Source organism: Rutilus rutilus (genome assembly GCF_951802725.1).
Source record: "Rutilus rutilus genome assembly, chromosome: 16".
NCBI lineage: Eukaryota > Metazoa > Chordata > Actinopteri > Cypriniformes > Leuciscidae > Rutilus > Rutilus rutilus.
This window is the reverse complement of record NC_140224.1, coordinates 12,910,742-12,936,684: the sequence shown is the minus strand read 5'-3', so window position 1 is coordinate 12,936,684 and position 25,943 is coordinate 12,910,742. Positions and strand designations below refer to the sequence as shown.

Sequence of the window (25,943 nt, the reverse complement as noted above, 5' to 3'; positions counted from 1 at the left end):
AACCGCACAAAATTGTCAATGCACAACTCCACAATAACATAATTTTTGCTCCGCACAACCAAGCAAACTTGCAGACGCAGCAAGTATAACAGTGAATGTCCACTAGAGCGCCAAAACTCCTCTGTGCCTCTGAAAATCCTCAAATGTCTCTGCTTTGGGGTGTGTCTGTAGCGAGTGTTTAATTAAAACATTTTTTTTAACACATCAGATATATGATCATATAAACAATATAATCATCACAGATACAAGAGATTACAGTTGCAAAGAGGCAAGCTTTGTTTCTAAATGCCCCATGTAAAGATATGCTGTAAAGATATACAGTACTTTTGTAAACCAAGCCAATATAATCACAATAAAAGCATTCAAACTGCAATATTTATCATATATACAACAGCTACAAAGCATCCAATGTGTATTCAATATGATTTACGCACCAAATACAGTATAAACTCTTGCACCTTTTTTTTTTTTTTAAATGCTCAAGACGTCACTATGTGAACCTCACAGCGATTGACTGCCACCCGTGTTTTTCACTTGATATTTTTATAAAAATGTAAAAACTGGCCAACATTTTTACACTCTTACACTTTTTACTGCTCTCAGTGCTTTCTCCAATCCACTGTCAGTCCCACAATTCACCACGTGAGCGTGAAACTCAACTCCCATAGAAATGAATTGAAAATGCTCACTTTGCTGTACTGATTCTACGCCAGTGGACACGCAATGTAAATCAAGCTTTAGGAGAGAGTTTATTTACACTTCACCTTTACTTAAAAATATTAATCTTTATGTAATTGAGTTTTTTTTTTTTTTTTTTTTTTTATCAGCCAGCAGTAACTGTGGCGGCATCTCCACAGCAAACAGCTTCTCGACCCCCTGCATCCTCTGGAGGCTCATTGGACAGTATGTTGGGTCTCCTCCAATCAGATCTGAGCAGACAGGGAGTGCCTACCTCCTCTAAGGGAAACTGTTCCACTTGTCAGAAACCAGTTGTAGGACAGGTAAAATTCTTTAATAAATCCTGAATTAATCAGTAGTTTAACTTGTGTTTTAACTTGTATTTTCTCCATAGAAAAACAGATTTTTTAAAAACATTTTAAAGATAGACCTGTCATTATCTTTGGTTGTTAAGTTTAATGGTTTACATTAAATTACATTGAAGCAAGTAAATTAAATTACATACACTCTCAAAGAGAGATCCACTAGTCAGCAAAGTCACTGTAACCATGGAAAAAGAAATGCTCCCAAAATAGCTCGGCAGTGACCCCACGCCTACACTGAATGTGACAAACAAATATATGGTATTTTACGTTTATTGTAATTGACTTTACTTAGTTTTCTTATACCTACTTTTTCCAGTTTTCATAAATTTGCTTCAAATAGTTTGTAATGTTTGCATTTCATCTTTGAGCTAGTTGGTATGATTCATGGCTTAGAACTCTTTATTGAATTTTGTTTTAATGCCTGGAGAAAAGTGAATGAGATACAACAAAAAAGTGGATGGTTAATGTTTTACTGTGTTTATGTGCACTTCTCATTTAAATAACGATTGTTATTTAAAAAATGCATCTTCTTCTTATATCTCTTAGGTGGTAACAGCTCTGGGACGTGTTTGGCATCCGGAGCATTTTGTTTGCTCTGAGTGTGAGTGTGAGCTTGGCAATTGTAATTTCTTTGAGAAAGACGGTCGACCATACTGTGAGCCTGACTACTTCACCCTGTACTCACCTCACTGCGCACAATGCAACAAGCCCATACTCAATGTAGGTATACATTTCAGTGTTATATTCACAAGTTCACACTTACAAATAAGTCAGATAGAATAAATGCGTATTTAGCGTGTTGTCCGAGGAGAGGGCTCCGGGCTTGGTATTCGGCCCGAACCCAGAGTACTCCCCCCGTATTCCTGGCTGTGAAAGAATAAGCCAAGAGTGAGGAGTCGGGGTGGTGGAGGGATGCTGAAAACTGTCAAGGAATGTGAGGCGAGCTGACAGAGTGAATATATATATATATATATGCTTCCTCTCATGCTGATAGGGTAGACATGGTAATTGTTTGATGACAAGTTGATTGGATTGATTATTTGAACGTGCACCTCCCTAACTTTGTTTATGAAACATCATTTAAGAATGGAGCTATAAGTTGTGTAGGAGCATGTTCATTTAATCCAACATATCACAATACCCAGTTCCTCCTCCACCCCAACTCTTCCTTACATTTAGCCCCTGTTTCCACCTGGTATTAAGATATGTTTTGGTCGAATGGATCACAAGTGGACAAGGGAGACATATCCATTTAAACCTGGCATTTTAATTCGTCTCGTTTGTCCACTTTCGACCGCTTCTGTCCTGATTACTTTGAGGGGAGCGTCTATGGGTCCCTTTGTTTCAGTCAAGTTTAAATGCCATCTGACAAGCGCGTTTCCCAATAATACGTCCCACAATGAATATAAGTTCAGTAGGTGGTCTTTAGTGGCTGTTCGAATGCAGTCAACCACATGAGCGTTTCCACTGCGAAAGCAATCCGGTTGAATGTGTTTTTGAATGCGTGGTCGAAAGTGGACAAGCTCAAGACTTTTTACACTTTTTCCACCTGTATTTAGCGTCGCCCACTTGTGATCCGATCGTCCAAAACACATCTTGATACCAGGTATAAACAGGGCCCTAGTTATTGTAAGTATTATTTAAGTAAATCCAGGGGGTACTTGGGTTGCATCTTGATCTCCAGCCCTCAATTATGGACAGCAAGCCAAATCTGTTTACCTTCACTTCAGATCAAGGATAATAATAACATGCCAACTCCTAAAATTAATTTTAATGCTAGCTTAGCAATTCTCATTTGACTGGAGAGCAGAGACAACACGAAATCCTGTCCTGAGCTCTGTGATGAAGGAGCTTATGAATGACTTGTGAATTTTTTGTATATTTTTTATCTTGTTTAATACTTGCTATATCCAGCAAAGTAAACCATCAGATTGAAAGGTGATTCTCACAAAACTGATTTCTGCAAGCTTTTTTCGAGGTAAATTTAAGTGTTTTTCCAAAAAAGGACACTCCAAAAGGACATCAAAAAACCAAATCAAATAAGGAGTCCATGAAATTCATAAATGTATGCACACCAAAGCACCCATGAAAAAAAACATTACAGATTTTTTTCCCCAGAATTCACAGTGTATAGTTTATGTGTACAGTGCAACAGCAAAGAGCTTGTTTACATTTTAGACAAGTCAAGTTGCAATACCGAACAGGACCGCATGGAGATGCCAAAAAAAAAAAAAAAACCTGACTGCATATACCTACTACAGTACACAGATCCATTCAGAATACCTAAACACAGCAACATACACATCAAATCAACATTATCCTGATTGTGTGCGTAAACAACTTTAATGAACTGTGTCTGTGCATCGAGAGGTCTGTCCATCGTTTGCACATCAATATAACAGACTCGCGTGTGCTTACTGTACGACTCCTGTACGTCTCCGCAATCGTCTTCACCTTGATTGCAATCTTCATCCATCAAAACTTTACTAGTGAGATGTTTTTTTATTTATTATTATTATTAACAGAAAATCATTTTACAGATATTTGAAAATACAAGAACAGACATAAATATAACAAACAATTGCACACTAGAGGGGGCTTATTGTAGATCTAAATAAAGATATTGAAACGTTACACATTTTAAAGTTTTAACTGCTTTTTGTTTTATAAAAAATTTTATTGAGTCAATATAATGTTCCATTTTTTTTTTTTTTTTTACAGTGAAACTATTAAATAATAAAGAAAATGTATTATATAAACCTGACTGCGCTTGTCTCTACAGTTCTCCAAAAGACCAACTAATAAATGTTTCCATAACAACACAAATTGACCATCAATATTCTTTGTAATAAAATCACAAACATTTTGCCAAAATAGTCTTATGAATGTGCAGTGCCTAAACAAATGAACCACCGTTTCAGGGCAACCATCACAAAAAGTGCAATTAAAATCAATATCTCCTTTGAATTTGACAAAGTAATGTTTCGCTGGGTAAATACTATGTATCATTTTAAATAATACCAAACAAAAGACTTTGTTTGTAATTAATTATTGTTTAGGTATAAGCCAAACCTTTTTCCAAACAATATTGTATGTCAAACGATTCCATTATGAGTAAATATAAGGCAAAAGCACAATGTTTCTTTGAAATAATGCTCTTATTGATCTGTTTTGTGAGTTAAGGGAAAACAAATATTACCTACATAAAAACGTATTTTAGACAAGAGCGTCTTTGTTTGACCGGTTTGTGAACACATGTGGCAAACACACCAAAGAATTTGGCTTTAAATAACCTCTTATGATGATGTAATCGGAATGCGCACGTCAGAGGCTATAAATAGATGTGTGACAGGTGCGCTCATCAGGTCGTTTTTTTCTGAAGAACGTCCTGAACACGCCCTCAGTGCGGCAATGAAGCACAGCATCTCGTTCCCGCTTTTTCAGGGAGCAGGGTTACAGTCAAGTAACCTGAGACGTTCCCTTTCAAAAGCTACTCTCAATGCTGCGCTTGATTTAAAGCACTATAGACCTTATGCGCCAAAGAAACATGCGCGCAGCCATTTTTAGAATATTGTCTTTGAACTTCCGTTTTAGCGGTAGCTCTGTATATTTCTATGGCATCGCTGTGGAAGAGAAATTAACTGGTGAAGTGCCTGCCACCCATAGATGAAAGACGGAATCTCGGCTCACAGAGGAGTTCAAAGCCAGAAGATCGGAGAGGTCGAGGGGGAATATAAGGAGAAAGTAAGTCAGAGAGATAGGAAGGAACAAGACCATTGAGTGACTTAAAGGTAAGCAGAAGAATTTTGTAAGTAATATGAGAAGTAGTCCATAAAAAAGAACATTACAGTAGTCGAGGCGAGATGTGATAAACGCATGTACCAGCGATTCAGCATCTTTTGGGCTGACATAGGGACAGAGTTTGGCAATACGGCGGAGTTGAAAAAATGCAGCTTTACAGAGTTGACTAATATAAGCGTTGAAGGTCAGTGAAGGGTCAAGAGTGATACCCAAGTTTTTGACAGTGGCAGATGGAATAATTGATGTAGCTTCAAGGTCAAGTGTGGGAGTATTAGTTATATTTTTTTGTTATAGATGGTGGACCAGTAATTAAGATTTCTATTTTAGTCAGATTCAAACTGAGAAAATTGCAGTTTACCCAGGTCTTTAATTCATTAATACATGATGATAGTGATGTAGTCTGGTGAATAGAGTCCGGTCGGCAAGCAGTATATATCTGAATATCGTCGGCATAACAGTGGTATTGAAAACCATGGTGGCGAATAATTTGTCCAAGAGGCAAAATGTAAACAATAAATAGTAATGGGCCGAGAACTGATCCCTGTGGAACACCTTGTTTGAGAATGACAGTGGGAGATTTATAATTGTGCATGGTGATATAGTATTTTCTATCTGTCATAAGCCCCTTTCACACAGCGCGTTGATCCTGGATCCCTAATTCCTGTAAAATTGCTAGAGTGCCTTCTGTGTGAACGCAAACACGTCCCGGGATTGATGCCGGGATCAGTGCCGGGATGGGGACCTATTAACATTACCGGGATCAGTCCTGGAACGGTGCGTGAACAAAAGCCAGGACCAATGCCGTAAGGGGTCGAAGACGAAGCTTGACTGTGCGCCTCATAGGCTTAGGCGATAGCATCATAGTCTGCTTTGTGGCGGCCACCCCCGGTTACGGCCCCCATGACAAATGAACAGCTCCTCTGACTTACGCCACTGGCTAGTGCAGTTGACGTAAATCTGAAGAGCACGAGCTGGACACAGTTGCCCTCATTTATCATTCTTGCGTAGAAACGGGCGTATATGTTGGCGTAAGATTATGCTTACACTCTTCTCACCGCCTGATTTATGAAGCTGTGCGTACCTTTGAAATCCAGGTGTACGCAATACCTGCGCTTGATAAATGCCGCGGCTGAAAACGAGCGTCATTAGAATAACACGCCCCTATATATTCAAGTCTCCGCTCCCCCCACGCCCTCATTTTACGCCATGGACACACGGAAGACGGCAAAGAAGAGAAACTTCTTTGAGAAAGAGAAAGCGAAACCAGGGAAGTGGAAAGAAACTAAATTGATTTCTAGATTTTTATTATTAATGACACTTATTGTTATTTAGAAGAAGAATGTCGTTATTATTATTATTTGTATTATTATTATTATTATTTAAAAGAAGAATAATGTCATTTTTATTATTTTGTCAGTCTAAATTATTTTTTTGGTCATTGAAAGCCTTTCATTACTAAACCCAGTCCGTGCACACCTGCCAGGCCTAACCCTGGCCTAACCATCGTTTCAAAGAATAGTACAACGGCGAGCGCGTCGAGTATAAACGCCTCGTCCGTTTGGGGAGGTGCGCGCGCAGTCTGCGGACACTCGCGCTGCGGAGCCAGGCTAAAGTATAAACAAGGCTTGAAACGTCAGGTAAAGCGCACAGGCTCGCAACTTAAGGAATACATATGCCCACAATTCAAATGCTTTGGTAAAGTCACACAAATTAAACATTGAAGTCCATGTTACACAAAAATAAACACTGAAGTTTATAATTACTATGTTGTTGTTTTTTTACAGTGGGTCATAATATATCATATCTTTTAGTTTGTCAGTGCGTTTTGTGGTGTTAGGAATTGTTTTTCTGCGCATTCCCGCACTCAAAACGTGCGTACACCACCTCCTGAGCTGGCGTAGGATTTGAGCGTGCCGTACGCCAACGTCCATATTGATAAATCTCAAAGTCACCGTGGTTTTGGGTGTACGCCAGGTGTACGCTGGAAATTTGGTGTAGCACTTTTGATAAATGAGGGCCAGTAAGTGGAGTTTCACCTGCTCCGGCAAAGTGAATGGCGTGGGACAGAAGGCTTCAAGGACGACCGGATGTATGGTCGAAAATTGAACTTTTGGGAGATAGTCTGGGTGAGAGTGCAAAATAGCCTTAACTAGTCCAGGGGCAAAGTCTAAGCAGGATGGCAAAACCAAGAGAGCCTGCAAATCCCCAATCCTCTTTAATGACGAGATAGCCATAAGGAAAACCATTTTTAGAGTCAGAAGCTTGACCAGCGCTGACTCTAGTGGTTCAAATGGGTTGTCGACTAACCCCTCAAGGACCACGGCTATGTCCCATGAAGGAACTTTGACTCTGACAGGAGGCCTCAGTCGCCTGGCTCCTTGAATGAACCATAGAGTACCTCATGCCTGACAACACCCCTCAATGGACTTTAAGTCAATATATTGACCTCGCCCTTCGGATAAGCGGTTCATCCTTTACTGTGGGCTTTGTGGATGAGGGGTCCCACAATCTCACAGCATCCCCTCAGCCTGAGCTTCTTCACGTCACGCCTGCCGAGCCAGAGACTGTTCACGTCACGTCACGCCTGCCGAGCCAGAGACTGTTCACATCATGCCTGCCGAGCCAGAGACTGTTCACGTCATGCCTGCCGAGCCAGTGTCTCCGGACAAGATGGCCACCGCCGAGCCAGTGTCTCCGGACAAGATGGCCGCCGCCACGTCGCCTGAGCCCTCAGCAGAGATGGCTGCCGCCACGCCTTAACCTGAGCTCTCAGCAGAGATGGCCGCCGCCACGCCTGAACCTGAGCCCTCAGCAGAGATGGCCGCTGCAACGCTGTCTCTTCCTGTTCCTGAGCCGGTGTCTGTTCCTGAGCCGGTGTCTGTTCCTGCCCATAACCCCAAGAAAATTTTGGGGGAGGTCCCTTGATAGGACCATGGAGGCCGCGCCGCCATGGTCTCCTGAACTGTCTGGTCCACCCTGGCCGCCTGAAGGGTCGTCTCCTCCCTGGCCGCCTGAAGGGTCGTCTCCTCCCTGCACTGCCTGCTCCACCCTGGTCGCCTGCACTGCCTGCTCCGCCCTGGTCGCCTGCACTGCCTGCTCCGCCCTGGTCGCCTGCACTGCCTGCTCCGCCCTGGTCGCCTGCACTGCCTGCTCCGCCCTGATCGCCTGCACTGCCTGCTCCGCCCTGGTCGCCTGCACTGCCTGCTTGAGAGCCACCAGAGGGCACTCCACACCAGATTATTATCACTCCTTCACAAACTACATTTCCCATAACTCACTGCCCGGACTCATCACTGATTGCATTCACCTGTGTCTCATCACCCTGTTAGTCTCAGCCTATTTATACCATGTTCACTCATTCACTCACGGCAAAGTTTTGTTTGTGTCACACTGCATCTCTGAGCATTTTCCCTGGTTTCCTGTCTCTTGGTTTTTGGATTTCTTGCCTGTTCTGTGGATTACTCTCTTGCCTCTGACCCCTGCCTGATTTGTTTTGTTTGTTTGTTTGGACTGCCTACCTGTGTTTTGACCCATTGCCTGTACTTTGGATTACGCCTTTGGATTGCCCATAATAAAAGCTGCATTTGGATCTCACCTTCGAGTCTCTGAGAGTTCATGACAGATTGTTACATGTAGACAACATTTCACCTGGAAGTTTAAAACAACCAAGTCTAACTTTCTAAAAAAACATAAAAAAAAAACATCAAAACTTCAGGAGGGTCTGTTTGAGTTCACAGTAAAAACACGAATTTTTTTTTTCTTAAAATCTTAAAATTCTGTTCATTTCATCCATTCTCAGACAAAATAAATGTAAAACTTGGCCGTTAAATGAGCTAGATGGAAAACTCAGGTTTAAAATTATATATGCCACTTGATGCTGACTGCTAGAATGGGTTATAAAAACAAAGAAAAGTACAGGCGAGCCAGGTGCCCCAAAAATGTTCTAGGTCTTTAAGGGTTAACCTGTGCATCTGTGCAGGGTGAAAAGTGCTTTACAAATGTATAGCAATAAAGTATCTTTCAGCTGTTGCACAACTGTGCTCCAAACTCAAATATAGAGCAGCTAGGAAACTGTGGCATTGGCTGTACAGCCTTTAACTATCTGGAAAAGATGTTTGCGTGGGGGAGAGCTCTGCATTTTTCTAATGTCTTGTCTCCTGCTTTGTTGGGGGGTTATTTCATGAACGTTACATGTGCAGCAGCATGTCTTACATGCTCACAGCATGAATGTATTGGCATTAGCAAGTCTCGGTTCTTACTCTGCAGCAGCAGCTGCGTAGCAAAACTATTTCACCAAGACCTAAAACATTAACATTTCCATATCTATTACCATTACCAACCCAATCTCTCCAAGAGTTGTTATGACAGAATTACCTAGTTCTGGCATGAAACTCTTGATGGCACAGGCTGATAGGTCCTTACTCATTTGGTAGCGTTCACATCATAATCTATATAGAGCAGCTGATTGGTTGCTGTTGCATCAGTGGTCAATGAGTTGCGGCTTAACATTTAAACAAATACCGGTTGTGTTGCTGTTAGCAGTCTACAGCACGCTTTCAGAAATCATCCACCTTCCCCAGCTCCACCTGTATAGATCTGCTGCAGGGGTTATTTCATGTATGTGACATTTGCAGCAGCAGCATGTCTTACATGCTCACAGCAATGTCTGTGAATGTATTGGTAGTAGCAAGTCTCTGTACTTGCTCTGCAGCAACAGCGGCATAGCAGATCTGTTCCGCCAAGACCAAATGCATTAACATTGCCATATCCATTACCATTACCATGCCAATCTCTCTGAGAGTTGTTTTTTATGTTTCATGTTTTTTATCCCTCACTTAAGGACAAAGGTCTGCAACTATAGGGAAGGAAGGTGTTGGGGGATCTCCCAAGACGTATGTCCAGGGGCCTCGCAGGATCCAGCTCTGACAATGTATATCAATATTTTTCATGCGATTATATGAAAATGACAGAGGATCAGCTAATCTTAATGTGACCTTACATTTGTTTTCCCCACTGTTCCCATTACGGCACTGCTATTCTTGGTGCTTCAACAATGTGACACAAAATACAATCCATGAACCTTCTTCTCTGAGGTGAATTTATCCATTGTGCTCGTCGAAATAAGAAGTTATCACGTTCACATCTGTCAACTCATTCTGACTGTCATCAGACAAAAAGAGTTCCGGTCCGGAGATATTTAACTCACTGAAGAAAATATACTTTTTGGGGGATTTCTAGGCATTGTATTTTTGATTTCTCACAACTTGTGTGCTTTTCCTGGGTGAGACAGAGTGAACTGTGGCGCTTATAGAGTCACACGAACGCACATGTTGCATAACAGTGCAAAGACCAACGCCAGAATTTTTTATAAATTATACATAAAATGTTATATTATATACCCCAGAACACTTATATACATGTATACATGTGTATATATACATATACATGTGTTGCATGGGATCAATCTGTGATACTTTTGTGTCTTTTTTAAAAAGCTTGATGCTGGTCACTATTCACTGCCATTATATGGATTAGCGTGAGTACGATTTTTTTTTTTAATTCTCCTTTTGTGGTCCATAAAAGAAAGAAGGGAATACAGCATTAGAACACAGAGAAAAGATTACAGATTTGTTGAGTGTTTTCTCATACAGTACTTTGTTTTTGGCATTACTTCCCCTAAATGTGTAGTATGAAGTTGTTCATCCTTATTTGTAAATCAGTATCAACTCCCATAGCTTAATGTATTATCTGGCTCTATTCTTACCTTGTCCCTATTGTTCTACCTTTCAGAAAATGGTGACTGCGCTGGACAAAAACTGGCATCCAGAATGCTTTAGCTGTGTGAAATGCAGCTGTCCATTTGGAGATGAAGGTAAGGGGTGATGAAGGTAGCTGATTTCAGACCATATTTGAGTTTTAAAAAAAATCAAGAAATCCATTGAGATATTAATAAATCGAATAATTAATCATGCGGATGAATAGATAATAGTATGTGCAGATCAATTAATGGATACACTTTATTTTACGTTGACGTAGTTAATTATATTACTTATGACGTACTAATATAATTTTAATTACTACAATGTAATTACTACATGTACCTACTATAGAGTTACAGATAGGGTCAGGGTTTGGTTTATGATTAGTTACTTGTAATTATGCATAATCTACTAATATTACCGGAGTAAGTACATGTAGTAACATCTAACTATGTCACTTTAAAATAAAGTGTTACCCAATTAATTCATAGATTTAGAAAAATTATTGTCCAAAAAAACAAAAACAATTATGGTCCATTATCAATCATTTCAGTATTGTTTTTGTTTTTTTAATTAGATTATTTCTCTTTTATCAATGTATCCAGTATGCATTATAATTAAATATGTATGGTCTTGAGATGGTATTTGAATTATCAGGCTACAAGATATTAATAATATGAAGCAGTTAAATTTCAGTCCAGCAACCATCAATTTTTTTTAAAGGAGAACTTGATAACTTTTTTAACTTAATAAAACTGTCTAGAAATCATTTGGATGGTTAAACAACCTGTTCTGGTGATATTGGTGACTTTCCCCGCTCCCCCCAGCGTTCCCAGGCGGAAAACCAACCTTGCAACTTGGGGACTACCGTCCCGGCAAGATAGAAATTGGAAGTCTCGTGAGAAGCGAGAACGAGAACGAGAACGAGCGCGAAACACGAATTGCTTTACGGCAATTCGACATAAACACAAACGCATGTATGATGTATTACCCATAGTTACCCACCTCGGTAGACATAGCTCCACACGATACAGTTGGCTTGCTCCGATCAAAACAAATGCACATGAGCAGCGGTAGAGAGGGGGAGGAGGCCGCCGCAAGTGAGTTTTTTACGACCGTGTTGTGAAATATACGCCCCCCCCACAGCTGTAGGGGGAGCTCGTGGGGAAAACATGCAACAACAAAAGGGAAAATCAGCGCAGAAGTGACTAGAGTTCGCTAGAGTTGCCGAGTTCTCCTTTAAAAAAGTAGTTAGCTGCACTACAAGCTACCAACAAAAAGTAGCCAACATTGGCCCTTTCCCAAATGCCAACCTCATGTGAACTTGTGGTCTTGTGGACTTACAATAGCCATCATATGTGCATATTCATTACGTCCATGAGACCGTACAGTGTTCCATTAATCATTTTAAGTTTGAGGCTGCTATGCGTCCTTGATGCACACTTCTGCAAAGTCCGCAGCAGCACACTGCTACCAGTCACGGAGCTGTGGACTGCGAAAGCTTAGGGTGCCAATTTGGAGAGGGCCATTGAAGCTTTTTAAGTGGGTTATAAATATCAGAGATCATAAAGAGGAGAATATCAGATATAGCTACTGTCATGTTGGGAGTGAGCAGGCAGAGGCGATGATCTAAGTGTGAGGAGTGTTTAATAAAAAAAAACAAAAAAAAAAACACAAGGGCTATATATACACATGGGGAAACAAGCTTAACAAGATAACAAGGTAATGAGACACACCTGGGTAGACGAATCAAGGGGGAAAAAGTACAAACAACTACAACATGGCACTCAAGACAGGACGTAACATAAAAGTCAACAAACACACACATGGAATATGTAACAGAGCCTCCCTTAAAGGTGCTCTAAGCGATCCCGGGAGACGTTACTTCTTGTTGACATTCGAATTGTTGTCAAACAAAACGGAGGCTAGCTAGACCCTCCCTCCTCCTCATCCCGTCTCCTCCCTCCTCCCCTCCCTTCCGACATAAAGGAAAGTCAAAATAGTCACTACAAACAAAGTTAAGTTTTACTGATACTTCATTCAATGTGTAATGTCGCCAAGTTAGATAAATGCTTTTATATATTGCAGAACAGAATGCAGAAAAAGAGAAACATTACTTTAATCGTTTCACCACCTGAGGTTATAACTATAGCTCCCATACAAGGACGCAATAATAGCAAGATAACGTTAGCTTTGCGTTTCCCAGTGTCGAGTGAGCATAAACAACGGCGGCGTAAACAAATTTAGTCAAAGTTGTCAATAGCCTATAAATGAACATTCAAACACGTCAAACAGTGGATGAAAACAATCGTTCACACAAATTGTCGCCCTACTGTGAATTTGCTTGATCATTTACAATAGAGATTGATCGCTGCTAGAAACATACATGTTGTATTCACCAAAGTTAACGCTGACTGCATAGTTCTAGCTAATTACATCCTTGTGTTGGTTTGGCGAACATGAACGTCAGTTTAGAAAGAAAAATGGATTTACCTGTTCTGCAAAAACAGAGCAACTATGTCGGATTGGAAGCCCTTCTGCCGGCGGAGTTCTCGCCACCTTTCGAAGGTTTTTCCGATGTAAATTCGGGACTTCACGCGTTCCTTATCCTTGTCCCTTATCCTTGTCCCTCTTCTTTGCAATTTGTTCATCGGAACGTCGTCTTTTTGGTCGTGTGTCGACCATAATTCAAACTTCCCTCTTCATGCTTCTCTGTTCTCTCTCCTCCACACCCCCTTCACGTGCACGCGCACTAACCCCCCAAACCCCACCCTCCAATACTTCTTGTCGGTTATTGGCTGGAACTCTGTTTATTATGTTTCGTGGTGCGGGTGAGCCCAGTTTGTTTTTGTTGCCGTTTGTGGAGCCTGTGGTGTCTAGAGAGACTGCGTTTCTCTACAGTGTGTTCAGGGGACAGGCAGCTAGCGGATAGTGAGGAGATGTTTGCTGTATGTGACAAAAAATGTTTTGGCCTAAAAAACACGTCGCATCACTTAGAGCACCTTTAAGAGCAGAGTAGACGGGGCAAAATATCCCCATGGCGGAGCAGATGACCACCACATCAGAGCAGAGGAGCTTGAAGAACCCCACTGCAGAGTTGAAGACCACCACGGTGAAGATGGTGCTAGTGACCACCACGACGTAGCTGGTGGGGCTGAATGTCACCAAGGCGTAGCTGAGGACCACCACAGTGGAGCTGGAGAACTACAAAGGAGAGCATAGATAGGTTAGGGATGGCCCTTATGGCCATAACAGGGCGAGGAAGTTCAAGGGAAAACTACGTGGTCGTGTCCAGGCAGGCAAACAGTTCAGGGAGAACCTCCGTGGTCGTGTCAGAGCAGACAGGAAGTTCAAATTCAGTGTCTGTGGCCATAACAGTGCTGACAGAGAGCACAGGGAACTCAAAGTCGGCCTCTAGGGCGGTAACGGCACCATCGGGGGACAAAGAGGGTTCAGAAATGGCCTCCATGGCCACAACAAAGGTGTCAGGGGACACTGGCTTCGTTTACATGCTACCAAATAATCTATTAGTAATCGGATTCATGGTTCAATCGGACTGAAAAGCCTCCATGTAAACTCCTTAATCGATCCGACTGAGCTTGATCCGAATGAAATTTCGATTGGATTGAAAGGGGTGGTTTATTCCTTTTCTAATCCGATCGAGAGAACATGTAAACACTTGATCGGATTGAAAACCGAAACTGAAAGGACTGCATATGTGCAATGACGTTGAAATAGCATAATAACGTATGACGCGCAAAACGAGCTGTTCTTCCTGTTGAATAAAGTGTCATATAAAATGAGTGTCCCGTCATTCTAAAATTCTCCTTTCACTCAGCATCTGTGAAGTGGAGCAGGACAATGTCCCACCAGTCCTTGTTTCGGATTCTCATCCACAGACGACTGGTTTTGGGCGCGGGCAGGGGCATTTTTACTGCTTGATAAATATAAGCAGCACGGCACAACGGTTCATATGCTCATTTACTCCAAATTATGACCAGAAATGGATAAATATTAAGTGTGCTGTATTTAAAACAAATAAAGAACCAATGTAGGAGAATAGTTAGTATGCACAAACAGTAGGAAACTCTCTATATTCGTGCAGTGTGCGCATGTCAAAAAATCTATTTTGATTTGAAGCTTGTGACATATAAACGCGCACATTAACCCGATCACATGTTTAGCGTTCATGCAAACACTACATTCAGATTCATCAATCGTAATGAATTCAGTCCGATTGAAACAAAGTTGTACATGTAAACGTAGCCAATGAGAGTTAAGAAACGGCCTCCGCGGCCGTAACAGGGGCTTCAGGGGACACAGAGTTCAGAAATTACACCCACGGCTGTAACAGAGACATCTGGAGACACAGAAAGTTCAGAAATGGCACCCGCAGCTGTAACAAGGGCTTCAGGGGACACAGAGAGTTCAAAATTGGCACCCATGGCTGTAACAGAGACATCTGGGAACAGAGAGTGTTCAGAAATGGCACCCGCAGTTGTAACAGGGGAATCAGAGGACACAGAGTTCAGAAGAGAATGCCGCCGCCTCGGGAGAAACAGGCGAGGTGTGTGCAGCCCAAACACACAAAATGGCAGTAGCCACCACAGGGAGAACAAAAGACAAAATATCTTCCTCCGGGAAGGCGGCGGAGCAAGCCGGCAAGCTAGAAAGCGCTGAGAACGCTGAGAATGGCGAGCTTGAGAGTGTAGCGGCGGGCGGTCTTGAAAACGCTGAGATCGGTGGGCTTGAGTCCATAGCGACCTGCGGGCTTAAGAACGCTGAGACTGGCGACGGCCTCGGGATGTCAGCTGCTCGTGCCGATATCAGCAGCATATACGCCAAGCTGAACATGAGTCCTCTTCACCATGAGACTGGTCCATTGGCTGGGGTGCTGCTAACAGATGACACCCATGGTGGACCAAGCTCTGCAGCCGACATCGACTGACAAAGCACAAGAGAAACACAAGGGCTATATATATACATGAAAAAACAAGCTTAACAAGATAATGAGGTAACAAGACACACCTGGGTAGACTAATCGAAGGGGGAAAACTACATAGAACTACAACATGGCACTCAAGACAGGAAGTAACATAAAAGTCCACAAACACACACAGGGAATATGTAACAGCTACAAGCAGAAATCATCTGGGTCCATACACATTTGTGAAGAGCATGACCAAAACATGGCCAAATTTCAAAGAATATATCCTATGGATACAGTTGTTTTAGTGGCAAATTTCTTGCTTGTAGTGTCATAGTTCAAAGAATTTGCTAGTTATATCACTGCATTGCATTGGATATAGATAAAGTATGGCATCTGTCCTCAGATTCTTCTACTTACCAATTATAAAAAGTGGATAATAAATCTTTTTTCCCTTTAATCCTCCCTTGTCGGGCTTATGCTACTCTGACCAATGTCTGAACTTCGTATTTTGAGCACTTCTTGCATTGTTTTTGCCTTTTCACGATGACTCGCTTAATTTAGTCCAGTTATGACTGTTGATGCCCTTATGACATCCTGTGCATATGTTTACCCACGTCTCATCCTCTATATGATCATTCATTTCAAACTCCCACTTTGTCTTTATATGGAACGTATTATCTGTTGAATCAAGCAGTAGTCTGCTGTATATGTGCGACATGTGCTTTTTATGTAATGGGTGTTGGGTGTTTTATGTTAAATGTTTTTAATTTTATTCTGGGTCGTTTATTCTGCCATATGAACTTTGATATGAGTTTTTCTAGCATATTAAATGTAGTTGCAGGAATCCATACTGGGAGGGATTGAAATAAAAAGAGCAATCTGGGCAGAATATTCATTCTTATTGTCTCAATCCTACCAAACAGCGAAAGTGGCAACACTTCCCACTTTAATAAATCCTTTTTAATGGTATTAATTAGTTTATTATAATTTGCCTGATACAACTGTGAAAGTCTAGGTGTAATGGTAACTCCTAAATATTTGAATCCCTGTTTAGACCATCTAAAAGATGTTCTATTGTTTAGTTCTATGGGCCAGACTCCAGTGATCATAAGTGCTTCTGATTTGGTTGAATTGATTTTGTATCCAGAAATGGATTCATATACTTCAAGGCAATCAAGGAGAGCTGGTATTGATGCAATTGGGTTTTCAATAAATAATAGAATGTCATCTGCATATAAGGCAATCTTGTGACTGTTTCCCTCATAATCAGTTATTCCTTGTATATACTGATTACATCTTATGCTCTCGGCCAAGGGTTCAATGCTAAGTGCAAACAAAACCGGGGACATAGCATCTCCCTGTCTTGTTCCCCTCCCAAGATCAAAAAAGTCTGAACAGTGGGCGTTCACCCTAACTCGTGATTTAGGATTATGATAAAATGTTTGTATCCATGCAACAAATGTGTCATGAAAGCCCATATGTGTCAATGTTTGTTTTAAAAATGTCCAATCCAGTCTATCGAACGCCTTCTCCGCGTCTAAACTAAGTAACATGGAAGGGACCTGTCTCTTTCCTGCAATCATCTGTATGTTCAGAGCTCTCCTAACATTGTCGGCACCATGACGTCCACTAACAAATCCTGTCTGGTCTGGTTTCACTAATTTTCTGATATGTTTTTGAATCCTCTCTGCTAAAATTGAGGTTAACATTTTTAAATCTTGGCAAAGGAGGCTTATGGGCCTACAGGCTGAACACTGAGTGGGATCTTTCCCGGTTTTATGGATAACTGTAATTACTGCCTCAGCCCATGACTTTGGAGGATCTCCCTTCTCTAATGCGTAATTAAACATTCGACACAGAATTGGGGTTAATTCATTTATGAAAGCTTTATCAAATTCTCCCGGGAAGCCATCTACTCCTGGTGATTTGTTATTTTTGAGTTTACCAATACTTATCTGAATTTCTTCCTCTGTTATGGGATTAACCATTGCTTCAGACTCCTCTTTCGTCAATCTATTTAATTTAACAGAATCCAAAAAGTTTTTAATTTTTCTTTCCTTGTTTGGCTGTTTATCCCCTTCGTATAGTTTTTTATAGTAGTCTTTAAATGCATCTGCAATTTCTTTAGGTTGTGATGTTATAATACCCGTATTTGGATGTCTGATTTTCGGAACAGCTCTACTAGATTGGGCTTTGCGTAGTTGGAAAGCAAGCAGCCGACTTGCTCTATTACCAAATTCATAGTATTTTCTACTTGTATACCTGAGAGCCCCCTCTGCCTTGTAGGTTAACAGGTCATCTAGTTTCTGTCTATTTTGCTTCAATAGCTCTAGGGATTTTTTATTTCCAAAGGTTTTATGTTCACATTCTAACCTTCTTATTTCTTTCTCCAATTCCAAGTTCCCTTTGCTTTTTTATTTTGGATGTAAGTGCAATAATCTTTCCCCTTATTACTGCTTTGGCTGCATCCCATAGCACAGAGGGTGCAGATCCGTTATCATTTATTTTAATGTAATCAGCCCATTGCCTCTGTATTTCCTTTTTATTTGCTGCATCACTCAGTATTGAGATATTTAGTCTCCAATATTTAAACTGTTTATGTTGCCCCAAATTTGGTTTTAAAACAATGGGGCTATGATCTGAAATAGTAATGGGCTCTATACTGCACTCCACTACTCTATGCAACTCAGTTTTTGAAACGCAGAAAAAAATCTAGTCTAGAATAGCTCCCGTGTATTTGTGACATAAATGTATAGTCTTTTTCTTTTGAGTGGAGATATCTCCAAGCGTCGACCAGCCCCAGCTCATTCATCATCCCCAGTGCCGTATTTGTTTTGCGTGATTGGCGTCTCTTTTCTGCTGGTAACCTGTCCACATATGGGTTTAAAACACAATTGAAATCCCCACCTATCACTACAATACCCTCCGCTTCATCTGCCACAAGTGAGGAAATTTTCCTAAAAATTATTGGACAGTCTTCGTTTGGAGCATATAGATTCAAAAAAGTTATTTGAATACCCCCAATTGTTCCCACAACCATGACATATCTGCCATCTTTATCCTTAATGATTCTTTCCTCTGTAAAATAGACAGCCTTACTAATAAGGATGGCAACCCCCCTTTTTCTCCCTTTACCGTAGGATGTACTGAAAACCTGATCCACCCATTCTCTTTTCAACTTTAAATGTTCTTTGTCTGAGAGATGAGTCTCTTGTAACATGGCAACACCACATTTGAATGTCTTGAGCTGATTTAGAATTTTTTTCCTCTTTACTGGGCTACCTATCCCCTTCATGTTGTAACTAACACACGTCAAACTTTCCATGGTTATTAGTAAAATTAAATGTTTTTTTTTATATTGCCACTTTGGGCTGGTCACAAACCAAAAAACAATCAGTGTGTCTAAAAATGTATACATAAAGCATCACCGCTGTCAAGGAAAAGAGAACAATGAACTTGAACATAATTTTGAACTTCGCCACATCCAACTGTTTGCACTTGACACAGAGTAGATTTGTAAAAAACAAAACAAAAAAAAAACACGGCAAACAGTTCCCGTTTGAAAGTGGGCAGAGAGTTGTGACTCGATCTCTCCAGGGAAAAAGTACACCTTGCGTGTTTGCGACCACGCCTTTTAAATTGTTCTCTTGAGGGGGTCGCAGCCCAAAGGGCGAGTGTCATCCACTCAATAAGTGTTATTACTTCCGCATTTATTGCAAAAACCATCCAAATCAACCAGTCCTAGTGTGGCCACGGCATAAATGTCTATCACCATACGGTTTCTGATATATAGCCCTCCCGTTAACAAATTATAGTTCTCACCTCACGTTCACTGATCGATGAAGGGAAGGAAGAAGACAAAAAAAAAAAAATCTTGCTTGTATTTGTTCATGGAAAAAAAACTAAATGATCTGCTCCGAGAAGAAAGCTTTAACATCCGCGTCTGACATCGTTGCTTGATTAATCCTGCGACGACCTCCTCTCCGTGTCTGCCACATGGTTTTTGACAGCTCCATCTCCAGTGCGTCGCAAATTCCCCCATTTGCGTCTTGATACCGAGCTCTTGTAGTGTTGGCAGAGCATCCGCCAATGTAGAGAAAGTTTTGTCACCGGTGGTCAGGCTGATCTTCAACTGTGCAGGATAAAAGCTCAGTGCAATAATGTCCTTCTTCTTGAGTTGTCTAATCACGTCACGCACCTGACCTTTTTTTCTCTGGAGATCCGGAGAGTAGTCATTATCGAAATAGATTCATCTATTATTGTACATGACTTGTTTTTGTACCCAGGCCTGACGCAGAATCGCTTCTTTCACCGAGAAATCCGTAAATTTTATTACTATTGATCTGGGTGGTTCCGTTTCTTTTGGCTTGGGAGCCAGTGCTCTGTGAGCCCTTTCAATTTTTATGTCACCATCGGGAAGAGAGTTTAGAGTTGAAGCGAGTAGTTCTTTTATGAACTCAATTGGGTTCTTCCCATCCTCGCTGTTTTCGGGCACTTGGTAGATTCTCAAATTATTTCGTCTCAGCCTGTTTTGCAGATCATCGCACCTGGCAGACAGTTCCACCTCTTGTTGCAGCAGGTATCGAATCGCCCTCCTGTGACGCATCACTGAGTCCTCGCTGTTACTAATACATTCTTCGGCCTCTATGATGCGCGTTTCCAGCTTTGTTATCTGGCCTTTCAACTCTTCGACCGATGTTTCTAATCTCGTCAGCGACTCCTTCGTGCCGATGTGCCCCTGCTGATTTTCCTTTCGCAGTTGTTTAAGTTCACCAACTAATTCCGCCATGGTTACCTCAGAGGAGTCGGAATTAGCCCGCGTCTGAATAGGGCTCGGAGACTTTTTCCTTTCGTCTCTTTCTCTCAAATGATCATGTTTTGCCCCAGATTTGGCATGTCTGCTAGATGAACTTTAGGGTGCAAGATGTATTTTATTTGCCGTGTTAAATTTGTTATTTTAGTTGGTTTTAACAATAAATTCGCGGAGACCACGTTCTCCGATATCTATTCAGTCATGACGTTTGTTGCAATAATTTTCAGTGCACTTTTGTTAAAACAATTACTGTATAAATGCACAGATATGTACCCTGTAATTCTAAAAAGCCTATATGCATTGGGACACTATTATTACAAAAAGGTACACAATATATGTTTTTGTTAAATTGCTCCCACATGTTAGATTGTTGTATCATAATAGTAGAATAAGTACCCCTTAGTTCTAAAATACTTACAGTATAAATACATTTTTCATTTTCCTGGTTGTTACCCCTTTATTCCCAAAATGTTAGTTTGATGTTAATGTTAATGTTAGTTGTTAGTTAATGTTAATGTACAGTTTTGAATGATGAATTGCTTTTATCTTTATGACCATGAATGACAGAGTATCAAAGGTCGATTTTGCTGCTATGTGAAAAAAATCCACCAAAATGCGCCAACGCGTTTGCCGACCCTAGAGGATTAAAAAGCGTGATGGAAGATCGATTAAGTACACAGTAGCTAAACCATTTAAGGCCTTATAAGTAAGTAATACTTTGTAATTGATTCAGAACTTAAAGGTAATCTGTGTAGAAATTATAAAATTGGGGTTATATGATCATATTTTCTTGACCTGGTAAGAACTCTTGCAGCTTTTTTTTTTTTTTTTTGAATAACTGTAGATTGTTAATTATTGCATTACAATAATCCAGTCTGAAGGTCATGAATGCATGAACTAGCATCCTTTCTTCAACAAGGAATGAATTCTTAAAGTGCCCCTATTATGCTATTTTAAAGTTTCCTAATGTTGTTTTGGAGTCTCCTACAACAGGTTTACATGCATCAAAGGTAAAAAAAACTGTTTAATTTCCTCATAATATACATTTGCACATCACCACATTTTCAATGATTCTCAAATGAATCAATCTCGTAAATCCCGCGAGCTATTCTGCTCTGATTGGCCAGACAGCTCAGTCTGTTGTGATTGGTTTAAAGCATACAGCGCGTGCGTCAAAAACGCCCATTGCCATTACAACGTCAGCTGTCCTGAGGCTTCCTACACCTTAACCCTTTAGGCGCCAGAGGTTTTTTCCTAAAACGTTCGATTTTGACATCTTAATTTCAAAAGGCTATATATTAAAAGTGATAAAAGATAGAGACTTTCTGTAAATTAGAGAAATATTAAGGATGACCCAAAGTTTATGTAGGAATTACATTTTCCCATCTAATTTGCATATCATGACGTCATATAGTGGCGGCCATCTTGGATTATAGAATTTTCATGAAAAGACACATGTTTAAAAGATAAAATGCAGCACTTCTTTCCCCCAAAAATGTCCCTCACCTTCTGTATGCTATATTGCACAATACTGAATGCTCAGGTAAATAGTAAGTAGTGAACAAACTGTGTAAATCATTACTAATAATAGAAACAAACTGAATGCATGTAGCGATTGGCCTTTTGCTGTAGAGATTTTCCATTTACTACATACAGTAGGCACTCTGATTCCATGTATGGTGCACATATTATTCATATGACACACAAACACAAGTAGACAAGACCTGTTTAGTTCAAAAGCTCACTCGCCATGGCATGCCACAGATCATGAGTGAGATGACGAGACAAGACGAGAGACAATGTTAGTTTTTTTTTTGTGTGTGTGTTTTTTTTTTTTTTGGTTGTTGTTTTTTTTAGCTGACATAGACGCACACATCATAAGGACATGAACACACAAAAAAGAACACATATTGTACACTAAAATGGTCAGGGAAATAGATAGTAAATCAACAGTGTAAATCATTACTAATAAATGGCAGACAAAAAAAAAAGAAGAATTTATGTTGCAGAGCTTTTGCTGTAGAGATAATGACTCCCTATCCATCCAGGTGACATTTCTTGTAGTGTTTCATGGTGTGGTCTTGCGATAGACTAATAGCCCCTCTGCTCCGTGTCACACCGCCTCTGCTCCTGCTACGAGCAGCGCGGGCGCGGCCAGATCTGTCTCGCGCGCGCGCCGAGTGTGCACAGCTCGGACTACTGTCTTTGTCATTGCGACTCCCCACCCTGCCTTCACGTTGCCCCCTAACTGTCCTATGAATACTTCGACCTCGTCTAACATACCCAGTGGCATTAGACAAAGCCTCCACCACAATACTGTCGCCGCGATTGCGGAGAGGCACGCGGTCACCATGGCGAGCGCGGTAAACATCTCCCGCCTCGTTCCCCACAACACTAACACGCCTGCTAACTTCGCAATGAACACTCCGACCCCGGGAAACATTGTTCCCACCACTGACATTGGGCAAAGGACCATATATATTGGGCAAAGGATTCACCGTTTGTGCTTGGTGTAGGGCTATACTTTCACTTTCAGAATCACCGTCATTTTCTGAAGGCAGATAACGTTATTCCCCTTCAGAATCAGGGTCCGCGAATAGAACACCCAACACTTCATTGCGGGTAAGCTTTATTGATGCCATTAGATGATAATAATAATAATAATCTAATGCAAATACTCGCTGACGTTGACAATATTGATCTAATAAAATGGCTCACTCGCATCACTAGCTCCGCTTTTGTTCGCACTGATTCAACGCGCTCTAGCTCGAAGATTTTGTATAGAAACATGACATTTTTTGAGTCGGGGATGAAGTATGACATGTATGCTAACTAGTGGAGGGGAGGTCGAACGAAATTTGACACCCTGTTTGACAAAATCGGCCGTTTTATTCAGTGCCGCATCTTGTCGAGTAAACTCGACTGTGGCGGCTAGAGGGTTAAACTAAAGACAGTAACGAACAATGACATTTTACCATATCAATGTGAGTGCGAGTCCGATGATGAAACACTGGAAGAACTAGTTATTCAACCCGAACCTCCATGGCAAGGACGACTCGAGGAGGACGTTTCTCAGTGATACACTGCTCAGTTTGAGGTACATTATGAGATGTTACAACTGTAATTCCTCACCATCAGCATTAACAAGTGCATGTCCATCAACAAACCGATTATTTTACTTGAACTAATTTATTTACAGAGTATTTTTGTAATATATTGCTGTGAACACGTGGAAACTGTATCAATAACAGTGCTGTTACAAGACAGAAGGGACAGACACACGGATGCAGGTAATGAGAGTTTATTTTGAACAACCAGATGAGTGATCGGCAGTGCAGGTGAAGGTAAGTGGGTGAGTAGAATATCCAGACGATTCAGACTTGAATGACTCAGTTCGTTTTCTTGTAGATGGAGATCGGATGGAGACACACAGGAACGAGGCAGACTCAGGAGAACACACTGGAGACGAGGAACAACGAGGAAGACTTGGAGAGACAACAAGGAGACAGGTAAACAGCATAGGAGTCCTAGAGGTAAGCACAGCGTTAGCGTCTTGATCTAAACGATACCGAACAATGAGTGAGAGTGGGGCTTAAGTGCTGGAGGTAATTGCTGAACTGATGACGTGCAGGTGTGTGTGATCAGTACTCAGGAGAGGGAGTGCGCTGTGATTGAGTGAGGGTGGAGTCTGGCGTTATTGTGACATTACCCCCCCTCCACGGCCCGCTCCTGAGGGTGGTCGACCTCTACCCCGGGGTGCGGCTCTCTCCGGATGAGTGGCGTGAAACTGTTCGAGCAGGTTAGGATCAAGTATATCGTCTCTGGGTACCCATGAGCGTTCCTCGGGACCGTAGCCCTCTCAGTCCACGAGGTACTCTAGGAGACCACCACGGCGCCGGGAGTCCAAGATATCGTGAACCTGGTAGGTGGCACCGTCCTCTAGGATGAGTGGAAGGGGAGGTTCTGCGACTGTGCCAGGTTCTGTGGAAACAGAAACAGAGGGATGATGTGGTTTCAATAAGGAGACGTGGAAGGTAGGATGAATCCTGTACTGTGGTGGCAATTGGAGTTGATAAGTGACAGGGTTGATCTGCTTCACGATGGTGAAGGGGCCAATGAACCTGGGACTCAGCTTTCGGCAAGGCAAATGTAACCTGATGTCCCTGGTGGACAGCCAGACCTTCTGACCTGGCTGGTACGTAGGAGCGTCGAAGGCCGGCTGTCATTCTACGTCTGCGCAGTGCCCGTTGCAGCTGATGGTGAGCAGAGTCCCAAACCCTCTCGCTCTCTCGGAACCAGTAGTCGACAGCAGGAACATCTGATGGTTCCCCAGACCAGGGGAACAATGGGGGTTGGTAACCGAGCACGCACTGGAAGGGAGTGAGCCCAGTGGTAGGTTGCCGCAGGGAGTTCTGTGCATACTCGGCCCAACCCAGGAACTGGTTCCAAGAGTTCTGGTGGCCGTGACAGAAGGTACGGAGGAAACGTCTGATCTCCTGTATCTTCCTTTCCGCTTGCCCGTTCGACTGCGGATGGTAACCAGAGGAGAGGCTGACGGTCACACTTAGGAGCGAGAAGAACGCCTTCCATACTCTGGAGATGAATTGAGGCCCTCTATCTGACACAATGTCCTCGGGAATTCCGTAAACTCTGAAAATATGGTTGAACATCAGCTCGGCAGTCTGTATGGCGGTGGGAAGTCCTTTCAGGGGAATTAGACGGCATGACTTGGAGAATCTGTCGATGATTACTAGAATGCAGGTACAGTTATCGGAAGCAGGTAAGTCCGTTATGAAATCAACTCCTAGGTGTAACCAGGGTCTGTTGGGAACGGGCAGAGGGTGAAGTTTTTACCTGAGGGAAGATGACGAGGACTCTTCGAGATGGCACAATCCTTGCAACCTCTCATGTACCTTCTGACGTCCGCTGCCATGTTGGGCCACCAGAAGCGTTCTTTTAGCAGCGAGAGGGTCTCATTGACCCCTGGGTGGCCAGTGCCCAGCGACGTGTGGGAAGTGTGGATGAGAGGAGTGCGCCGTGTCCGGGTGATGTAGAGCAAACCTGGTGGGCAAGCCGGCGGAGTGTTGGTGGAGACATTGGAGGAGGGCAGGGTTTCCTCAGACCAGGTGATGGGACTTACAAAGAGGTTCTCAGGCAGGATATGTTATGGCTCTTCTGTTTTCTCTTCAGGACTATGGAGACGGGATAGACCGTCCGCTTTAATATTTTTGGAACCAGGGAGGTAGGAGATGGTAAAGCGGAAATGGGTAAAGAACAATGCCCATCTTGCCTGTCGTGGATTTAATCTTTTGGCGTCTCTGAGGTACTGTAGATTCTTGTGATCTGTCAACACCACGAATGGATGTTGTGCGCCCTCCAACCAGTGGCTCCACTCCTCAAGAGCCAGCTTGACGGCTAACAGCTCCCTGTTGCCAGTGTCGTAGTTGACTTCTGCTGGGTTGAGTTTGCGGGAGAAGAAGGCGCATGGATGGAGTCTACTTGGGTTCCCCGCTGCTGTGAAAGGATTGCTCCCACTCCTGTGGTCGAGGCGTCGACCTCCACGACGAAGGGTTTCTCTGGATCTGGATGAACCAGGA

General features: G+C 42.1%; 1 protein-coding gene across 1 annotated transcript in view; it reads left to right on the top strand.

Moving 5' to 3' along the window:
* The window catches only part of LOC311305702 (transforming growth factor beta-1-induced transcript 1 protein-like), a gene marked incomplete at its 5' end in the record, with an annotated part of 97,537 nt that overhangs the window by 55,225 nt on the left and 16,369 nt on the right, over positions 1–25,943 (top strand). Inside the window, 4 exons of the mRNA XM_084433511.1 lie at positions 828–1,001; positions 1,590–1,763; positions 4,710–4,787; positions 10,635–10,716. Of these exons, the coding sequence (XP_084289637.1) occupies positions 828–1,001; positions 1,590–1,763; positions 4,710–4,787; positions 10,635–10,716 (508 nt within the window). The remainder of the gene's footprint in view (positions 1–827; positions 1,002–1,589; positions 1,764–4,709; positions 4,788–10,634; positions 10,717–25,943) is intronic.